The sequence below is a fragment of the Lissotriton vulgaris genome, chromosome 10, assembly GCF_964263255.1.
Source record: "Lissotriton vulgaris chromosome 10, aLisVul1.2, whole genome shotgun sequence".
Taxonomy (NCBI): Eukaryota; Metazoa; Chordata; class Amphibia; order Caudata; family Salamandridae; genus Lissotriton; species Lissotriton vulgaris.
The window spans coordinates 109,708,936-109,731,806 of record NC_141698.1 but is presented as its reverse complement, the minus strand read 5'-3'; the positions used below and the strand labels follow the sequence as shown (position 1 = coordinate 109,731,806).

The 22,871-nt window shown below is 43.6% G+C and overlaps 1 protein-coding gene across 1 annotated transcript in view; it reads left to right on the top strand.

Annotated features, from left to right (window-relative positions):
* Positions 1-175: 175 nt before the first annotated feature.
* The window catches only part of GRIFIN (galectin-related inter-fiber protein), a 49,104-nt gene continuing 26,408 nt past the window's right edge, over positions 176-22,871 (top strand). Inside the window, exon 1 of the mRNA XM_086942391.1 lies at positions 176-313. Coding sequence (XP_086798517.1) covers positions 302-313 — 12 coding nt within the window. The 5' untranslated portion in view covers positions 176-301. The remainder of the gene's footprint in view (positions 314-22,871) is intronic.

Here is a 22,871-nt window from a genome sequence, read left to right as displayed (position 1 = left end):
GTAATCCCCTCATTATGTGAACGTTTATTATTCTCAGAAGTGGAAACGCACGGGCTTTACAGAGGCGCGAGCAGACGCAAATGTTATTCAAACACTGTTCCTTCCCCGTGCCTCACAGCTGTGCACCCTCCCTCACTCCCATTCGAAAATTTGGGAGTTACCAAGCAAACCCCCTTTCATAGACTGGTGTTTCCCCCCCTGCGTGTGCTGTACAGTATCCCCGCCCACCTCCAGGCGCTATATCAAGCATGTACATTACAGTCCGTGCACGGATCAGACAGGGTGAGCGCTCACCGGCACGATGGCGCTACGGGTAAGCACCTCATGTATTCGGACACTGTAATAGATTTATGTAAATTAATAAAGTACCTTTATCTATAGTTTATGAAACTGCTATATATGCCATTCCTTATACTCCGTATTTTGACTGGGGGGAAACAGAAGAAAGGCTTGCAACTTGCCCAGGATCACACAGTATGGTCCAGCGTGCAAACTGGGATTAAACTCCTTTTGACAATTGTGTGACTTGAGCCTTATTACACCGAACTAATTTTTCTGCCATGTAAACAATTTGGCGCAATCGGATTTCCACCATCCATGCTGGTGTGCAAAAAAGGGATGTAGGAAAACTACCCCTGCTAGACTTTTCAAATTCAAAAAAGAGCCAGCATCGAAATCAAGTGCCTCCGCACCATCCAAAAAGCCTTCTGCAAAAAAAAGCCCTAAAACCGTGCAAAACCGAACCCGACGCCAGACCCCGGCCAGAAAACTTCCATTACTGGCTGCTAACCTCAATCAGTTATGGTCGATAAAGTGGATAAAAGCGGAGACAGATCACTGGGAGTGCAAAGCCAGAGACTATGGAATGCACTCAGCCGAGATCCCAACCCAATCACAGGTGCTTCAGGAAACTCTTGAGAACAAACCTATTGAGATGGGCTTCTAAAGAGACCTTTCAGGAGCTCAGTAGCTTCAGCCGCAGAACATCAGCTGTGGCCGCCACTCTGGCGGAAAGGACTCTTTCGCTCCCTACATAGCTTTCTTCAGGTCAAGCAAAGCTCAGATCTTCTGAAGTTCCCAAAAGGTCACATGCATTCATAAGAAAAATGGCTAAATAAATAAAAAAAAGACAACAAATAAAAACAACTTGTTACAGAAAAATCCATGTGGAAAATCTACGTCTAATATGGTCTGACGATACAACACGTTTCGGCTATTCAGTGATGTAAAAGCAGCAAAATGTTTTGCACGTGTTTGCCCAAGTGCAGTAGTTATATACTATGGTGCCAATGGCCATACAGCATAGGAGATTGGTGCCAGGGCAACAAATAAGAGGAACATATGATTCAATATTTTTGCCTTGCCTACTTAATACAATAGCATATATGTTTTCAACGTTTCCAAATGACAGAGATATCAGGGGATTTTTTTCAAAACTATTTTGTAGCATTTTTGATGATTGTGTAACTGAGAATGGATCAAACATGTGCTTCAATTCACAATGCATTTGAATGTTTGTATCAATGCTAAAAAGAAAAGATCCGATTGGGAACCATTGGGTCAGATAAGAAGAAATGGTAATCTATTACTTGAAATCATTTTAGATATGTAACACTGTGTTTAGTTAAGAAGTTCTGGTCCATTACCGTTTTTGTTTAAACATTTAAATATCTAGTTTATTTTTTATTTTTGCTACTTATGAAATAATTAAATAATCCAACTGATTTTGCTAGAGAGCTAGCCGCCCTTTCACGTTTTAAATTAGAAACGTTGGTTTGTTCTATTTCTTAGCATTGAAACAAAACAATATTACTATGAAATCAGTATGTAAATGTTTCTGAAATGTTTTAAAACTTTAGTTTGGTGGAAATTGTTTAGCTACTTTCCCTAATATGTAACCAGCCAAATTGACGCAAGACTTATATGCTTCACTTTTTACCCTTCTGCAATACCTCAGGTGATAAGGATACTGGACATATATAGTGGAATAGTTCGCAATTTAGCAAATGTTTAGCAAAGCTATTTTGATGTTAGTTTTTAAAGAATAGATCAAATAACTTTTGCTGTCATATTTTTATGAAGTAGTTAGCTGAGGTTGAAATGGAGTAAAGTTAATGTTTCCCGATGTTTAGCATGTGGTGCAAAACTTTAGTTTGTAGCAAATCATACCCAATTCTTTATTATTTAAGTGAAATACATGTTGCAAAATAGAGTTGTTACATTTTACCCAAATTTTAATTTTGCAACGTGCCAAAATTGGGCAAATCTGTCTCACCCATTTTTTCTCAGTTTTTGTGATAGTAATTAGAGCTAATGTGTTTCGCTCTCAACTTATCCTTAATGAAAGTTTTGATTTGCTGAAAAAAAACATAGAAAGTAGATGTTGCACTAGACATACTGGCTGTGTAACAAGGACAATGCAAATGGTGTTTGCTCCACTTTTCACATGTGATGAATGGCTCAAAGCGTCTGCTCTCTCAAACCTTGGGCCTGATTTACGAGGCCCCTAGCAGCACTTTTGCACCAACCGGAGCGTCACTTTTTTGATGCGCCATTGGCGCACTGTCCCACAGTATACTTACGAGCCCACATAAAGCGACATTTGGCTTTTCATGGCCTTGTAAATGTGTGCACTGTTTGACGTAGAACACTGTGTGAAAGGGGTGTTCAATGGATGGTGCTGTGGGGGTTACAATGCAACACTGATGGAATCTGAAGCATTCCCAGATTTACGAGGAATCATAACCCTCGAAATGCATCAGAATCCTACACCTCCCCAGGGGAGGCGTAAGAGGTGTAGGAGTGGCGCAACGAGGAGAAATACTTTTATTTCGCATTGTTGGTTCCTCTTTCTATGCCTGCTGCTGGAAAGAGGAACATGCCATCAATTATTTTTTTTGTGTGCAGGAAGGTGTCCCTTCCTGCTCAAAAACAATCATCCCAGCAAGGCAAGCACCCCTTGCAATATCCCTCAAGGGTCTCTGTGTTGGCACACAGCTGCTGTTTGTGCACCGGTGCAGGGGAGAATGACAGGAATGCCCCGTATCTTGTGGATATAGTGTATTCCTGCTTTTTTCTTTTGCACTGCATTGCGTCAAAAGTTTGTAATGAGGCCCCCTGTTTTCAAACCAGTAGGTGTGGTTTTCACAATCTGGTTTGGATTGTGGCGCATTTTACATGCTAATGATTTTCCAGTCAGGCACTAGCAAGATATACAGTCCGGTGAGATTTGCAGAACATTGAACCTTATTTATAGTTCCGAGGCAAGGGACATTTTTCAACCCTGTGCTAACGCCTACAAACCAGGGCTGGAAGCCTACCAAACCTTCATTCTTGCCTTCACATTAATTATATACTAATATTTATTTGAGGAGCGAGTATTGCTTAAAGGCAAAGGAGTAGCTTTTACCAAACAAGCTTTGGCAAAGAAAACAAGTCTGTATGCATGTAAACAAAGGCATTAACAAATGCAGTTAGCATGCGCAAATGCTGTTTAGCATATGAAAGCCTGCCCATCAATGTTGCCAATGCTGGGGAAAAGTAGCAAAAAATATTTGCTTTCTGTATAGAATGCAAAAAGAAGTTAAAGGGTTTGATTTTAATTTTGGTGGTGGGTTACTGTGACGGGTATCCTTTCAGCCTTATTACAAGAGCATCCAAGCCTTTGTAACTAGTAATGAGACAGGATCTCTGTCATGTTTGTGATGGAGTAACCCATCCGCCCAGAGGTCAAAGTGGAAAGGGGAACGATATTCCCAAGTGGATATTCCCAAGCTTCATTAAGGTGATAAAAACACTTGCCATATTAATTCTTTAAAAAACAAGTGTTCCTGAACGGTCACGTGACCTCTAGTTGAAAAGGAAGAAATGCAGACTCCTCTACTGTGTAGGTAGAGAAGGGACCGGCAGCCAATGAAGAAACACGCCTTCTCTCCAGGGTGCCTGCTACCTGAAAGAAATCTAATGTGAACAACTGGTTAATCGACTGATCCAAAGGCTGCTTGGGAGCCAGTATGGGCTTTATTTTATAGAATCTGCAATTTGTCCTTTTAATGGAACGCTATAGAAAAGGTTTGCAGCAGGTACGATCAGCGCATTACTAAAGACACGACTTTTGAAAGGACTGAAACAGTCAAACAAAATCTTTTTGCACATTTTGTTTACATCATGTGCACCCTATCTTATACAGTGAGTAATACATGTATTAAACTAATCACTTACTCATTCACAGTGCTTTCTGTCACAGGCTTGGACCTCTTAGCACTATAAACATACGTCACTATTTCCTCAGGGCACCGACTAGCATTCAAATTAGTAACCGTCTGTTTACGCCCATAGACATCTGAAGTGACTGTATTTCCGAACCAAACTGTCCTAACAGAAAAGCGCATTTACCACAGATACATTTGAGTTGCCTTTTTTCATTTAGGGTGTGTGCATTATATTTTATATGCAGTTACCTGTAGGTGAAAGGCCAACAAAATACTTTCAGAATATTTTGTTCTTTTTATCCACATCGCTGACCCCGACGCACACACTCTGACTGCTCCCCCATTCTAGTCAGGCTCACAGCAGTGGCGTAACGAAAGATGAGGGTACCCCCCCCTGCCAGGTACAACGGGGGTCCGGATTTAATCCGGAGCTCCCAGGCCAGAGTACTGTGCTGAGAGGCTCCCCTGCAGCTCAGAGCCCCCCTCACTGTAGGGGGCTGCAGGGGCCTGCGTTACGCCCCTTGCTCACAGTTCCCATACTTTTCTTTTTGCACTTCGACCGCTGCATCCACCAAGCTCCAAATCCGGCCCAAAGAACTGACTGTAACAAACAGCGGGATGATCTTTCAGATGCGGGAGCGATCCCATAGGGAAGGCTTTGACTTTGCGGAAGCTATCCCATAGGGAAGGCTTTGACTTTGCGGAAGCTATCCCATTGGGGGAAGGCTTTGACTATGCGGAAGCTATCCCATGGGGGAAGGCTTTGACTTTGCGGAAGCTATCCCATGGGGAAGGCTTTGACTTTGTGGAAGCTATCCCATGGGGAAGGCTTTGACTTTGTGGAAGCTATCCCATAGGGAAGGCTTTGACTTTGCGGAAGCTATCCGATGGGGGAAGGCTTTGACTTTGCGGAAGCTATCCCATGGGGGAAGGCTTTGACTTTGTGGAAGCTATCCCATGGGGGAAGGCTTTGACTTTGCGGAAGCTATCCCATGGGGGAAGGCTTTGACTTTGCGGAAGCTATCCCATAGGGAAGGCTTTGACTTTGCAGAAGCTATCCCATAGGGAAGGCTTTGACTTTGCGGAAGCTATCCCATGGGGGAAGGCTTTGACTTTGCGGAAGCTATCCCATGGGGGAAGGCTTTGACTTTGCGGAAGCTATCCCATGGGGGAAGGCTTTGACTTTGCGGAAGCTATCCCATGGGGGAAGGCTTTGACTTTGTGGAAGCTATCCCATGGGGGAAGGCTTTGACTTTGCGGAAGGTATCCCATGGGGGAACGCTTTGACTTTGCGGAAGCTATCCCATGGGGGAAGGCTTTGACTTTGCGGAAGCTATCCCATAGGGAAGGCTTTGACTTTGCGGAAGCTATCCCCTGGGGGAAGGCTTTGACTTTGCGGAAGCTATCCCATGGGGAAGGCTTTGACTTTGTGGAAGCTATCCCATGGGGAAGGCTTTGACTTTGCGGAAGCTATCCCATGGGGGAAGGCTTTGACTTTGTGGAAGCTATCCCATGGGGAAGGCTTTGACTTTGTGGAAGCTATCCCGTAGGAAAGGCTTTGACTTTGCGGAAGCTATTCCATAGGGAAGGCTTTGACTTTGCGGAAGCTATCCCATAGGGAAGGCTTTGACTTTGCGGAAGCTATTCCATAGGGAAGGCTTTTACTTTGTGGAAGATATCCCATAGGGAAGGCTTTGACTGTGCGGAAGCTATCCCATAGGGAAGGCTTTGACTTTGCCAACTGGTTACCACACTACGGATGCCGTCTCTAACCTTTTAGTGAGTTGTGACTGCATTTGTGGTTGCAAACCGTGGATATATAGATTTGCAGCTCACAAACAGAGGGGAAGTGCTTTTTGCACATACCCTCCAATTGCGCTCAATTTCCTATTACATAAGCAGTTCAGTCCTTGTGCAAAACTCTTTTTGATGCCTGACAGTAAAGTAATAAAACTATGACCCCTGCACAGGTGCCAATTACATTCAATTTGCTAGTCAGAGGGAATAGATTTGAATAGAAGGAGCCAAGGTCTTGTCTGTAATATAGAATTCAAGACATTCAGGCAAGGGAGCCTTTAAATGTAATGCAATTATTGATGGGGGGTAGGGGGGCATAGCCACATGCAAGTGAAGATAGTTCTGTTGATTAGGGACGTGCTGGCAATACTGAAGCATACACAGGCAAGGATGCCTCAGTGGAAGACAACGAGACTACCTTGCACTCCTCAGAACATGGGTTAAACTATCAATATAAACAACAATGGTTCTTACTGACTTAGTCAAAACATATCATATGTAGGATTTTAGAGAGTCTGGAATAAATCCTCTCCAGGCATTTATTACAGTAGCAAGATAAGCACAGAGTCCAAACTTTATAACATATAGTTAGAATGATTTTTTTTTCAAATGCCAACCACATTTAATGACGGTACTCCAAAAAGCAAAAGTAAAATGTGATAACATGGTGCATGTTAGTTGTGATCAAAGTGAGAATAGGTGAACCAAACACCTCATAGAAGGATAATAGACACATGGCTGACAATTGCATAATTCATATTCAAGGATGTTTGCATAGTTCATTAAGACTTATGTTTTATAACTAATGTTTTATAACTTATGTTATGTTTTTATGACTTATGTTTTATGTTATGAATTATGTTTGCCAGTTCAAATATTCTAGTTAGTCGATGTTTCGACCCCTGGCACGAGTGCGGCCCCCAAACACAACTGCGGGGCCTCCGCCATGAGTGCGGACGCTCTTTGTGAATCGGGCCCTCAGAGTAGCAGGTAGAGAACACATCTCACTCAGGGATGTCGCACTGTGGCACTGAACAAAGAACAAGCCTCTAACGCCCAACCGTCAAGTAGCGTATTGTTCATTTCACAGGATTAAAAAAAAGAGGAGGAGCTTTTATTTATTTATGTATTTGTGGTTTTGTATAGCACACGTATCTTCCAAGGGCGTAAGAATGCTTTACAAGAGAACAGGTTAAAACAATCACCAAGAAACAAACATATAAGCCAAACAAATATAAGGTGAAAATAGACAGGTTTTTAACTATGTGGGTGATAATGATCTTAGCTAGTGTCTTTCGAAAAGAAGGATTTTGAGTTCCTTTCATAAGTATCATATCACAAGCTCATATGAAGGCGAGTTTCCATACTCTACTATGTAAAGAAACTACTCCTACGCTACAGAGTGTTGGACCTGTTGTACAAAACCCCTTTGCAGTCATCAGATTTGTGACCGCAAAGGGACTTTTTAGGTCTCGGCCTATTCCATTCCGCAGGAATGAATAGGACGAGTCTAAAGCAGTGAAACCAAGAAGTTAAACTAAGCTCTCCCAAAGCGGATTTCTACGAGTGCATGTGCTCTCGTGCACGAGCTTGTCCGAGCCTTCTGCCTATCAGCCTCCCTCCCACCTCCCCCCTAATTGCTTTAACTTTCACGGCCTCGAGGCCGTGAGCTACTTCAAAGAGATCCGCTCCCGCCCCCTGCTTCACTCTTTCACTTTAAGACACACAAACGGCAGGTCTTTTTATAAGCCCATAGATTTGGTTGTTACGTTCTTTCTTGTTTTAATGTTCGTGCTCAGTGAAGCATTTTCACACAATTGAACAAAAAATGTGAACTTAAACACACTTTAAGACGCACAAACGCCACGTCTTTTTATAAGCCCATAGATTTGGTTGTTACGTTCTTTCTTGTTTTAATGTTCGTGCTCAGTGAAGCATTTTCACACAATTGAACAAAAAACTGTGAACTTAAACACCAAGCCAAATTAATAGTTTCTTACATTTTGTCACCAACCACAAACTGGTTTATCTTATCTCGAATTAGCGCTGGCTCGCTCCCGGCCCCTGTTTGCTTCTCAAATTAGCGCTGGCTCGCTCCCGGCCTCTGTTTGCTCTGAGTAATACTCGTGTTTTAAACACAGTCTGTAATGTATTCATCCCCGATGTGCCACTCACGGGGGTGCGCTACAGGCTTTAGATGCCTCGCAGAGCCAAGACACACATTTAAAAGCCCTCAAGAGCTGATAGCAGCAGCCCGCACACAACATGAGTGTGTCTATATTTGCACTCTTTCATCCACCTGTTTGCGGTTTGATCTGCATTGCAGTATTGTTGTGGTCAGCTCTCAAAATAACTTAAGTCCAATGATTGTTTTTTTATTTTTATAAAATATTTCTATTATGCTTTTCCCTACAGTGTGTTGTAAATGTCATTAGACAACATCCACAGTGTGAATAGCAGGAAGTCAACCCCTCCCCCTCCTCGCTTATCGTGATAACAGTTTTGTGCCCAGCCGTTCAAAGGAAAGGTGTTGTCTCATTTCCTATAGCATGGTGTATTTAGAAACTTGATTTCTGAAGTCTGAGACCGAAATACCTATTCTAGGGCGACATCTTGTACATTGGATTCTTTCTTAGCACTTTGCAAGCAGACAGCAGCTGTCGCACATCGCGCTACAAACGGTTCTGATCTAAAGACATGGTAGCTTGAGAGGGTGAACTATACAGTAATCATGCTTGATCACATCGGTGAATGCCTCACGCACAGTGCAGCAGCTAAACTTGATTTCTAAAGTCTGAGACGGAAATACTTTTTCTAGGGCGACATCTTGTACATTGGATTCTTTCTTAGCACTTTGCAAGCAGACAGCAGCTGTTGCACATCTCACTACAAACGGTTCTGATCTAAAGACATGGTAGCTTGAGAGGGTGAACTATACAGTAATCATGCTTGATCGCATCGGTGAATGCCTCACGCACAGTGCAGCAGCTCTCTGAATGCGGTTTTCCTATTCACTATTAATCTTGTTTGTTGTTGGTAATATCGTTATTTGAAGTTATCTGTTTATTTACTTTGGAATTCTTTGTGTGTCTAATTTGCTCCCATACAGCGGTTCCCGGGTGTGAGAAGGGAAAGCTTGTAATAGCACACACACCTAGCAAGAATACGATCCTCTCTGAAGTCGGCTTTATCTGTATGTTTTACAGAGAAATGAAAACTTAATAAACACTCCTCGTAATGTCGGTCGGGTGTACGATATTTAGGAATAGAAACCACACACAGATTTCCAGAAGTTCACGAGACCTCGATGAGGTCTTGTGAACGCCCCGCGATCCGCCCGAGCCGCATGGGGAGCAGCAGCCTTTGATGTGCTGGCCGGCCATGCAGTGAATAATTAGGGGAGGAGAAATGCCATCTGTTGCTTTGCGCTCGGCCTCAGGCCGGTATTTCTCCTCCCCTAATTATTCACTGCATGGCTGGCCTCCACATTACAGGCTGCTGCTCCCCATGCGCCTCGCCACCCTTCCACCCTTGTTGTTCTTTACCTGCTGGTTTATTTTGCAGACCGGATTTGTAGAAGACTGGGCAGGGTCGGAATTCACCCGATATGTGCCAGTACAGCACACGGACAAAAATAATAATAACTTCCGATCATACTTCCTTACAGATGTTTTTCACGCTCGCACACCTAAAAAACGAACACTTTTTTTTGTTTGTTTTTTTAAATCCTCGCAGGAGACGGTGTGCATACATTTTTACTCTGGATCTTAAGTAGTTAGACCATCTAGTTCTTCTTTTCCGTTTGAATTTAATCCAGAATAAGTCTGTATATATATGCCACAATACTACATTTAACTTGACTATGTGACTTTTCTTTTCCCATTTATTCGTTCTCTTCTCTTTCTCTGTTCTTCTTTTCTCTCTGTTTTCCCTCTTCCACATCCTTGTTTGTGCCTTTCTGCCCCCTGTTAGACTCGATTTTTGTGCCCTTCTGCCCTCTGTTAGACTCGTTTTTTGTGCCTTTCTGCCCTCTGCACCACCACATCATCACTCAGCGCTACCCCAGCATCACTCAGCACCACCACATTATCACTCAGCACCACCACATTATCACTCAGCACCACCACATTATCACTCAGCACCACATTATCACTCAGCACCACGTTATCACTCAGCACCACCACATTATCATTCAGCACCACCACAGCACCACACAGCACCACCCAGCACCACCACAGCACCACTCAGCACCACCAAAGCACCACTCAGCACCACCACATTATCACTCAGCACAACCACATTATCATTCAGCACCACCACATTATCCCTCAGCACCACCACATTATCACTCAGCACCACCACAGCACCATTCAGCACCACCACATTATCACTCAGGACCACCACATTATCATTCTGAACCACAACAGCACCACTCAGCACCACCACAGCACCACCCAGCACCACCACAGCATCACTCAGCACCACCACATCACTCAGAAGCACCACTCAGCACCACCACAGCACTACTCAGCACCACCACATTATCATTCAGCACCACCACAGCACCACTCGTCTCCACCAGAGCACCACTCGACACCACCACAGCATCACTCAGCACCACTACAGCACCACCACAGCACCACTCAGCACCACCACAGCACCACTCAGCACCACCACATTACCACTCAGCACCACCACATTATCACTCAGCACCACTACATTATCACTCAGCACCACCAAATTATCACTCAGCACCACTACAGCACCACAACAGCACCACCACAGCACCACTCAGCACAACCACAGCATCACTCAGCACCACCACAGCATCACTCAGCACCACTCAGCATCACCACAGCACCACTCAGCACCACCACAGCACCACTCAGCGCAACCACAGCACCACTCAGCACCACCACAGCACCACTCAGCGCAACCACAGCATCACTCAGCTCAACCACAGCATCACTCAGCTCAACCACAGCATCACTCAGCACCACCACAGCACCTCTCAGCACCACCACATTATCACTCAGCACTACCACAGCACCACCACAGCACCACTCAGCACCACCACAGCACCACCACAGCACCACTCAGCGCAACCACAGCACCACTCAGCGCAACCACAGCACCACTCAGCGCAACCACAGCATCACTTAGCGCAACCAAAGCATCACTCAGTGCAACCACAGCACCACTCAGCACCACCACAGCATCACTGGTTCAAATATGTTCTCTCAATGTTTCCAGCTTTATTACAAATGTCACAAAAAGATGTTAATATTTCACTTCTGTTCTTGGATTTTCGTCACAATAAAATACACTGAACATAATCTTCGCAAAAGTTATTTACAGAAGTTTAAGCTATTTCCATTATAAATTAAATAAAATATTTAAGTATTAATTATTTTAAAAAATTAAAATCCATTGTTATTTGTAATATCAATACATCTAAGTCACGTAAATACAAAACATGTTGCATTACAAATGCTATAGGTGTCACATTTGCGAAAGTTATAACTATTGGCATTGTAAATGACAAAGCTATTAATTTAGCTGTTTTCAAAAACAACACATAAATAAAAAAATTGTCATTTACAAGACCAATAGCTCAAACTTTCCTAATGCGAGACCTATTGCATTGCAAATGCTTGTTTGTAAAATTCAGTTTACAAATTGGAAAATTGTCTCTGACTCTTAAAAGGGCATTTGCAATGCTTGCTGAATTCACAAATAGGAGGGAGTCAGAGAGGGGTATCACTCACCTATTTGTGATTTGGAAAAGTCGTATTGATGCTTTTTGACTATATCTGTGCTTGCTATCCATTGATGATTTACTGAAGCTCACAATTGGGGTGTGGTAACTGATTTTGAAAGAAAAAGATGTTCCTACACACTTCAACCACTGCTTCCAGCCCATGGGTTGCTTGAGCGCCATGAACAACAGCCATTCGTGTTCTGTTGTTCTTGCGCATGTGTGGTACATTTTCACCGCAAATTACCACGGCTCGTGCCATTTCCTGTACATTTTTATCCCAAATGGTGCATAATTACGCAACGCAGCATAATGGCATAATTTCATGAATTTTGTGTATCAAGCTTAACAGGAATATTTTGAAATTACAGAAATTACGCCGGCGTAATTTACATTGCGTTTAGGCCTATTTTTATAGTGAGCAGAGTTAGTCTTTTTGAAACTTTTGATGGGATTATTGAGATCATCATCTGTGGGTGGCAGGTTCTGATCCAACTTCTAGGCAAATAAAGACAGGCAAAGGAAAGAAGAGAAAAGTAGAAGTGGAGACAGAATTATGGGCGAGAGACTTTTTAAGGCATGGGTTAAATTGGCTCTGGGCCCCTGATCGAGCCAGTTCTGTAGAGTCTTGCCCTGATGATCGTAAATCATTTTAAACAGATCGTTTTGAATACCATTCTCCTTTAATTTAATTTTACTATGGGGGATGTGTGAGCCTCTATTACAGACATTTTGCAGAGAAATGTTGTGTTTATGTTTTATGCAACATCCATGAAAAAGTTTCTTTTAGGTGAAAACAGGACCTCTCATACACAAAATGGGAGGGCGTCTCAGAGGTTATTTGCAGTAATATTTGTGAGCTGACGCTGTGTTACAATATTGAAAACACACATCACTGTCCCTAAATATTAGATGTAAACACATTTTAAATTTGGACCAGGGTGCTTATGCACTGTCAGAGACCTGGCCAAAGAGGGCACGAAAGAGCTGAAATTGGATCATAAATTCAAAACTGTTCCAAACAAGGGGTACCCCAAAATTCTTTAGACATCCCTGGCGATTGACACACAATTAAGAAATGAGGGTTGGCAGAACCGCCGCAGACCAAGTGATGCTGTTAGACACGTAGCTAATGAAAGGATGCAGTCACCTCCTCTCCACGCTCGGCCCCCGGGCGCCGCTATTTATGGGGTTCGCTGTAAAGTCAGACCATTAAGCGCGGCTGAATGGCTTTCTCTGCAGAGCTTTAATTCACGCTAATTAGTACACGGGCAGCAGCGGTGACTTTATTTATCAGATGGACAATAAAACCACCGAAGCCCTTCCACGGCCAGCTGAGAGGCACCGGCCTTCTTTGTGTTTTTAAATCACTTACATCTCCAGCCCGGGAGCCCGCGGTCATGGCTTCGAGTGAGCTTTGTGTAGGCCTCGATTTATGGGGAATAAAGAGCGCCATTAGGCCGTTTCCTGTAACAGCAGCAGCTTTGCAGAGTTCATGGCGGGATACGGAAGTTACTCAGAGCATACCTCTTTGACACTACCTAGCAAAGGGTTATTAAACTAAAAATCAATATTAAATACAGTTTATTGGCTTGTCAAACTCGGTGCAGGGAATATAGCTAATGCACACAGCAACAAGATTAATGTGTGTTGTTCCTTTTCATTTGTGATCTTAGTGGTGTACACTTGCATACTTCTTTCCTCCCAGAAGCCTTAGCGCCTCCGTTTGAGGAGCTAAACAGCAATCACTCTCTACTGTGACTTTGACCTGTATGCACACAGGTAAGGGGAGTCCGGCAGACAACCCAGTGGACGCAGAAGTGGACAGACCCCTAACTCGCAGTGTCCCTGTTTGGTGTGCAATACTGTCTCTTTAACACTGTGCCATGGTTTGGAATTCCATGGCATCCCCTTATTCCTCTCATTGGCACTTTTGACCCCTCCAGCCTCTTCATCTTCCCTCTTTAGTTTCCTCCTGCCTTCCCCTTCCCCTCTCAGATACCTCGCCACTGCTCCCTCATTTTCGATCAGTCAGTCAGGCGCCTCAGACGGAGTACTTAAAACACTCCAATGATCTGTTCGCTTTAATATTAGGTTTGAGAAAACCACTACATCCTCATGGCCCCTTGCCTCATTGCATCTTTGCCAGGTATTTTGTACCATCCTTGAACTTTTCTTGTCCCTCTTTCCCACCACTCCTGTAGCCCTCAGCCTCCTTTTGAGTGATTTAAGGATCTTTGCTGATAAGCAGCATACAAACATAGGGGCAGATTTACAATAACTGACGCATCCCTGCATATCAGCAGGGATGAGCCAGTTATTGTGCGCCGCTGCTCTGCCACCCTGAATGCGCCGCATTTACAATGCCATCGGCACCATTCGGCAAAAACGGCAAAGATGCGTCACGCATCTGTGCCATAAAAGCGGCACATTGCGGGAGTTGCGTCGCAAGCGCGATGCAGCTACAGCCAATGCTCTGAGGGGTCCTATCTCCACAATGCTGCGTCAATCCTTACGCCTGCTTCAAGCAGGCGCAGGGTTTTGACGCATCATGAGCCCAAAAGTGACTGAGTGAAATCTTGTAGATTTCACTCAGCCACTTTTGGGAGGCGTTCTGCGCCGGAACGCCCCCCCCCCCCCACCCCTGCGATGGAACGCCTCCTTTTGGCGAAGGGCTATACAACGTGACGCATGTGGGAGATGCGTCACGTTTTAAATACCCTGCACCATGGCACATCTTTTGCGCCGCCGCTGCGTCACAAAAGTGACGCAACAGCGGCGTAAAAGAGGCGCAGGGGGCTTGTAAATCTGCCCCATAACATATATAGCTGAGTGCATGTCTTCAAGATTGCACTAGACTACATGACATCGGTCTAGGGGGGACGGTGCTCAATTGGTTTCATTCCTTCTTAGCCAACCGCCGACAAACGGTCTGGGCCTCGCCTGGATCTGCCGAAATGCCGCCATTGGGAGTCGGAGTTCCTCAGGGCTCAGTTTTGAGCCCTACTTTATTTAACATCCTCATGACCCCTCTGGCGGATTTGGTAGAGTCCTACGGGGCCCGGATCGTCTCTTATGCTGACGACACCCAGCTCCTTTTCACCTGCTGCAAGAGAGAAGAATTCGATGGCAAAAGTATCCGTGAGTGCCTTCGGGTTGTTTTTAATTGGTTTCATCTAAACAGCCTCAAGTGTAACTCGGATAAATCCGAGATACTTTTCTTTGGATGCCCGATGGAACCGGATTGGCATGGTTGGTGGCCTGCTGACAAGTTCCCTCCAGCCCAGTCTTCTAAATGGGCCAAGAACCTGGGAATCAAAATTGACAACGGGCTTTCGCTCAAATCCCAGGTAGCAACCTTGACTGGGACTTGCTTTAGGATTCTCAGGATGCTCCAAAAGTTTTTTCCTCTGTTGTCTGAGGGGCATCGGAGAATAACTGTGCAGGCTCTCATCGGATTCAGATTGGATTATGCCAACATTCTACATCTGGGTCTCCCAGAATACCTTTTACAGCGTATGCAGGTGACCCAGAATGCTGCGGCGCGAGCCATCTTCGGCCTGCACCGTCGAGCCAGTGTTTCAAACTTGCTGCAATCCCTCCACTGGCTCCCTATACGGAAGAGGATAATGTTCAAGGCCCTGACATTAGCCCACAAAGCACTGCATGCCACGGGTGCAAAATACCTTCAGAAGAGGCTGGAATTCTATCGGCCGACTCGATCTTTAAGATCGGAGTCTCTAGCTCTCGCTACAGTTCCCCGTATAAAGAGGGCATGTCTGGGAGGGCGATCTTTCAGATTCCTGGCCCCTCAGCTATGGAACTCCCTACCATTGTCCCTACATTCCACATCCAATCTGTTAGCCTTTAGGAAGGATCTGAAGACTTGGTTATTTGCTAGGTAGAGTTCTGTGTTTTTTTCTCCTCTGTCTTTTTGTTTGCTGTTATGTTCTTCGTTAGCTTCTTTTCTGGGTCTGGAGCACAAAGCGCCGGGACACTCCTTTGGAGTAGCCGTTGCGCTATATAAGACCCATTAATAACATAACATAACATAACATAACATTTCATGTCTAGTCTGATGACGTGAGAATGTAGCCAAGCGAGCAGGCTTCTGGGAGCTGTACCTTGAACTATGGGAGGAAGTTTCGATGATGAGGACTTCCTCTCCGATATTGACTATAGATGGTTCTGATCCCCTCTCTGGAATGAACCCTCACTGAAAGTCATCCAGTGGATTGTGGAGCTCCACTCCTGCAGGGGGCTTCACTTCTATTTCTATGAAGTTGCTGGGCTATGGGATGTTAAGGACATACCAATAAGTGGTTTGCACCTTCATGGTGGCAGTGGGTTTATTCAGAAGCAAGCAGGCTCTAAGAGCGTGCTTCAGGCTGTTGCGGAATGCGATGGAATGTGTTCACAAGGAGTCTTCCTTGATGCTGGTTGCGGTGCTATTAGCAATTTAAATGCTTTATTTTTTTTAAATATGAGCAATTCACTAACAAAGCAGCATTTCCCTGGGAATGGAAGCCTAGGGCCTCAACAACTGGGTCATGACCACCCTATTCGTGCTGTAGTGGGCAGTTTAGAAACTGTGGGTCCATAATTCATGATTTTTAATTCTGGCCCATACGACTGAATTGTATGCTCAAGGGCAATCACTTTTTAAACAAACAAGCATCCTGCGACCGGTTTCGAGGGATCACTCCTCATCAGCCAGGCTAACTTGAATCCAGTGGCAAAGCAAGCATGGGACTCCCGTCTGGGCATACCAATTCAAGCTAAAAGGGACAGGGGCTGGAATTCTTTTTAAAGATTGGCATTCTGCAAATGTAAATGCAGGGATGATGCTCTACTGTCCCTCTCAGGCCTCTATGCATACATTGCATGTCCCTCTCAGGCTTCCATGCATACATTGAATGCATACGGGAAGAGGTGTGGCACCGTGGCTAGGGCGACTGACTCCGGAATCTGGGGATCACGGTTCGAACCCTGCCACCGGTGGCAGATTAGCCCAGCACCATGTGACTCTGGGCAATAGCTTGCTTAATCTTTCCGATGGCCTGCAGCGCCTAGAGACCCTTACGGGTGATTGTGCGCTTTACAAATGTGGATTATATATATATTATATATATATTTGCAGCTAATCACAATGAATTGCTGAAGACATCTCACCACATGCATGTGAATGAGACAAGAATTTTTGTGACTCCTTGCAAATAGTTTTGCGCTGCAAATTATTTGTACATTAGCGGAAGGAGAAAACGGATGTTGGTCGAAATACAGTTGTTGAAAAAAAACTTTACTCTAAGACCCACCCTTTGTACATCAGAGCCCATATAATTAAAAAAAAATCCTTGGAAACCTTTGCTAAGGGAAAACTATGATTCCTTACACAGACAAGAAGATAATGTTACTGATAATAAAGTTAATACAATTCCCATTAATAAAAAACTGAAGTAATATTATTGCTGTTGTCTGAAACCTAAAAACCAATGGCATTTGCATGTTATGGTAAGCTTTGTAAACATAACTCAGATGCCACCAGGCTCTATGCTCATCTAAGATATACATATCACAGCATGGGGGGCGCCATTTAAAACAACGGAGAGATGGAAAAATTCAAACTGATAGATACAAAAATTCTCTCATAGGTATAAATGAATGGAACATTTGTGTCAAAGCAAATGTTGCTTCTCATTTGTAACTGGCAAAGACAATATTTTGTACAGAATAAATTAATTTGAAAACTTAAATACATTATTGTGGAATTACAATATGTTAGAGTTGTTTTTTAAGGTAAATTTATATTATTATTTGGTTTAAGTATGATTGCATTTGCAAGATAGTTGGGAAAGACAAAAACAGCGGAATAGTGCACAAAGAATAGCCTTGATAGAGTGCAAGAATAGGCCAGTGTATGTAAACCACACGGGGTGAGAATGATCTTCTACTTTGGTAACATTTCGCATAAATTGAAGGCCCTCGGAAAGATCCTGATGAAGCCTCAGAAAATGTTGAGATCAGCCGAATGCTTTGAAAATGTTTGAATGCTACAGAACCATAAAAATACATAAGAACTAGAAAGAAGGTGTTATGGTCTCTGAGGAAATTTAAGACAAGCACCATTTGGAAAGACTATTTGTTCTCAGTATCCAAATAAGCTTGAAATGTGTGAAGTGTGGATATTTGCTTTTTACTCTCGAGGACTAATGGACTTGCATTTTAAACACAAGACAGGTGAAACCACCTTCCAGTGAGCAATGTTTTGTGACATGCATGTTTACCCTTTAAGTGCTGCCGTCGGCCAACGGTCGTCGCAAGCACTACCTTGCCAGTGCTGCGCACGTCCGTTGGCCGACGGGGCCGCACCCGTTATTCGAACGTTCAGCACTGGGCGCTGAACGTTTGACGCTCCTAAGGTGTTAAACGCAAATGCTAAATAAATAATCCTCTGAAATGCCAACGTGAATACATTGTAAGGTTATACATCTCACAGGAATGTATTTAAGTTTACACATGCATTTACTGTGTACAAAAGTTTAAATTGTTGCCATTTGCAAGTGAGAAGCAACTTTAGGTGTCATATAAATGTTATATACATTCATCACTTTAAGCGAATTTCTTATTTTTCACTTCTCATGTGACAGCACGGATGACATCACAGATTGAAATATCATAACATTACAGAAAATATCATATATGATGTCACCAATGACAAAAATTACATAAACAATGACATCATTGCCATAGATGCCATTATCCCACTGTGCATAGGTGGCTACATTAAGAGCACACTCGGGTATGCTAAGGACACTAAATCCACCATTTGCAGCATCATTTACAGATTTCACAAAAAATGTTCATGCTCTAGCTCAAATGGATCAAAAGTTATTAAACAAAACGTTCACAGCTTCTTCTGCAGGCTGGCTGAACCAGGGCCAGGGTTAACTTTTCAACATTTGCCAACAATCGCTCTATTCAGGGGTTAAACTTTTACTAAAAAGTTGCGACTTTGCGATGACAGTATTGATAGCTGTTAAAAATGCCTATACCATAATAACACTGACACATAATATGCTGCATGATGCCAAACAATACTTATGTATATGTTCAACTTTAACAGAGTCACACAAAAACAATGAAATATGTCTCACTCAGGACCTCAAAAGGCACGGAGTAGAGAGAAAGAGTCAGACATAAAGGTAGGCAGACCGGGTTAGACAGGGAAATACAGTAAAGAGAGTTTAAAGACAGAAAGTTCACTTTCTCAGGTGGCCCCTTGAAAGGTGGGGTTACTGGGAAAATGCCTACTCTGCCAGTGCCCACTCTGCCCATGACCTAAAAACATCTCTACACATAATGTCACGTTTGCACAATACAATGAGACTTCTGTATAATATGATTGTAGCAAGCATGTTTGGGAATTTACTTATAGATACAGACAGAGCTTTAGACTAATCAATTGCCTCATGTTGAGAAAGAGTTGCCTTTTTTTGCCATAAATCAATCTTCGCGTGATACTATTTGCCCAGAAATACTCGCTTTTCATTTTTAGAAATAACTGTATGCTTAATTACTTATCAGATCAAGTTCATCTTTGATTAATTGTAACACCCTATATTTAGCAGTTTTATGGTTTATAAATAGCCTAATCAAACTTTATCCAACCATTGAAAATAATTAAATAAATATGCTTTGTGCTCTGTGCTGTGAAGGGTTTTGCAGCGCATCCTCCACAAATCGGTATACTGTACCCAGTTGGGCATGGTTGTGAGGGAAATACTTTTGTGCCCTCCCTGGATCAATGAAAGAAACACACAATATACAGCAGTTGCTTGGGAACACAATGAATAATATTTGCTCGTACCAATGCTTGTTGACCAGCAAGGCAGAAGTCAGTGTGCACAAGGATGCTCTCCATCTGCTTCTTCTCTTAGTGACTACTCTTTGGGCCAAATATGCAATACTGAAATACAACCTCAGCAGAGCCGGAAAAGGACTCAGGGCCAAACCTTGGCATAGAGAAATGTAAGACAGGCACCTTGCGAAATATACAGGCATGCAGTGTAGGCAGAAACGAACAGCCCGATGAGCAAACTTACGTGGAAGTCGGGAAAAGCAAAGTGACCTCTAACCTCATAGGTGCTGCCGTCGGCTGCTGAACGTTTGGAGCACTACCTGGCTGGTGCTGCGAACGTTCAATGGCCGACGCGGCCCCGCCCACTCTTTGGAACGCCCAGCACTGCGCCGAAATACCGGCCGCAGCTAAGGCGCTAAGCAGGCTCTGAACTGGTAATGAGCTTGTCCAGGAAAGGTCAGGTTGAAAGCCTCTGCAGATTCAAAAAGCTTGTTACAGGGAGAAGTGAGATAGTTCAGTAGGTTAGAGGTAGTGCGCGTGAGAACTACAACGAAGTATGATATCTATGTAGTGCATAAATATGGAAATATATAGTTTTCCCCAACAATCGTCTTTCTCTAGGAGAATAATATGGCATACTCGAATTTCCCCTACGCCTCCCACCCCTAATTTCTTGACTTGACCACGCCCCCTAGAGGTTTATCCAATGAAGGCCGTGGATCCACTACCGCTTCCTCTACATACTTAGGGCGACCAAGCGTCCCGGATTTGCCAGGGCGGTCCCCGTTTTTCGCCAGCTGTGCAGGCAGATTTCGAGAAATTTAGCTCATGTCCCGGGGTTTTGGAGAGGGTCGACTAAAAACGGGGAGTTTTTTTTTAATGTTTTACAAAGCGGGGATAGTTAGCAGTTGTTTCAAGAAAGCAATTTAATTCACAGGCAAGCTACTGGGTTTAAAATGGCATCTTATGTATGTTCTTACTGCCTGTTTTGTAATTCTCTGCTGAGGAGCGCCGTCATTCTGTGTGCTCGCTTGAGTGTAACATTATAGTCCTTCTTCTATTTTTTTTTAAAGTCCCCGTTTTTTGCTTTAAAATTCTGGTCACCTTACACATACTGCACACTGTGTGCCAGACATAATTCTTCAAAGCTGCTCTGTACCCACTGATTGAGGTATTTTTACTGTATGCCCTTCAACGCGAGACTATTTAGCATGCCTCAACAGCAAACGATATTGCATATCTTTAATTTAACGACTTCATATTCCAAATAATTCAATTTTCCTTGATTAGATTTTACGCGGAAAAAAATGAGCCTTCCTGCTTTGCGCGGGAGACACAGCTCATATCTTTCCAATAGGGGAGCAAAGACAGATGCGAGGCATTCACTCAGTGGAGTCTGCCAGCTAACCTCCATCACTCCTAATTATTCCCAGGGGCAGACATTTCTTCTTCAGTGACAGGTATTGTTTGCTCCTCTTGTCAGAGATAAGGCGGAATGTTTTCATTTTAGACGCCTCTTAGATTAATAAGCAAGAAGAAAGCATTATGTGTTTGAAGACTGAACAAATGAGAAACGTATTCATGGTCTGGTGGTGTGGTCTCAGGGGAGCTCTTTCCTGCTGTTGTTCTGGAGAAGTGGACAGCTGAATACCTCTGGGTTATGGCTTGAAAAAAAAAACCTGGATGAAGCAACCCACAGTCTTTTAGATTTATCTTTTTTGAATGCTAATTAATACACCAAAACCTTTGGAGTAAGAATAAGAGGCAGATGTGGTTCAAGTGAAATTGATACCTTTAATATTAATTGGGCGGCCAAGGTGATGCTTCAAGAATGGAGTTTACCTTCTACACTATGCTCTTCCAACAGCAACTCCTGTTTTAATTGGTGTAGCCCCGATCGAAAGAAAGTTATGTGTGACAGCAACCAGTTAGAAGACATGCGCTAGCTGACGTGCTGTCTCCATGCACATTAATGCTCTTGCCTGACAAGCAGTTTAGGAAATTTAAGGTTTTTCGCCTTACATTAATAATGTTGTAAATACGATGGTGATAGATGACAAGATACTTCTAGTTGATTACATGTAGATTTATTGTAGGAGACAGGTGAGTACACACCTCGCCAGCTGACCAGACCATCAACTGACACAGGTAGAACACTCTGGTACAGGTTAGAACACTCACAGGTATTCTCGGAGGCGGAGAAGGTGAAAACACTAAGGAAGGGCTAATGACTACTGTCAGCCATATTACAAGAAGAATCAATATACAGCAAATATGTTGCATTAGCCCCATTGTTTTGCAAAGTAAAACAAACACAGGTCTCAATAATTTGAAGTCCCGAATAGCACAGCAACGTGAACTACTGCAGAACAGTGGGCCCAAGTCACAAATTGCGCTTGTAATACATAAATTACTATTGCAGTAATATTACTCAGGTACTACAAAATGCACCTCAGAAGTCTAAGATTGGAGACTAGTGGCTTGCCTATCATTTCTCATCATGGGTCTCTGGCAAGGTGGCGGAGCTCTTCACACATGTAGGTATAGGTTTTAGTGGGAAACCATGCATGACCATTACCGTGCATCCTTTACAACGAACATGCCTTTACCATGCATGTCCATTACACGCATCCTTTACAATGGCCATGCCTCTACCATGTATGTCCATTACCATGCATCCTTTGCAATGAATATGCTTTTACCACGCATGCTTTTACTATGAAATCGGGCTTGCGTGGTGAAGTCATGTTCGTTGTAAAGATGCGTGGTAATTGTCATGTGTGGTTATGACCGTGTTGTTGACTGGGCAGACTGTAGCCCCGAGGTAAAGGCACCTCTATCTCCAACTGCGGGGCTGTGCTGGGGGCCTTCATGGGGCAGCACGAGATGTTCAGATGTGACCACCGTCTAACAGACCTGCTCGCCTTGGAGCTGCGGCCAGTTTGGGGTGTTATTTGTTGAAAAGGTAGACCCAGCAGTCAGTTTTGTACTTTATGTACTCCATCCACATAGTTTTACTTCCCAGATTGTTCTACATTGGCATGCTCATTTTTGGCAAGCTCATTTTCCTCCTAAGCTGTAGCATCTTCTTCCCCTGATAGTTTTACATTGGCTCAGGCATGTTTGTTTGTAGTGCCGTATCTACTGTGGCCTAGAAATGTTACACCGGCACCCAAATCTTTCTTTGTATGTACTTTCTGTACTACTCCAGGTATGGAAGGAACAGGAATCTTTTATTGTGTGTGCT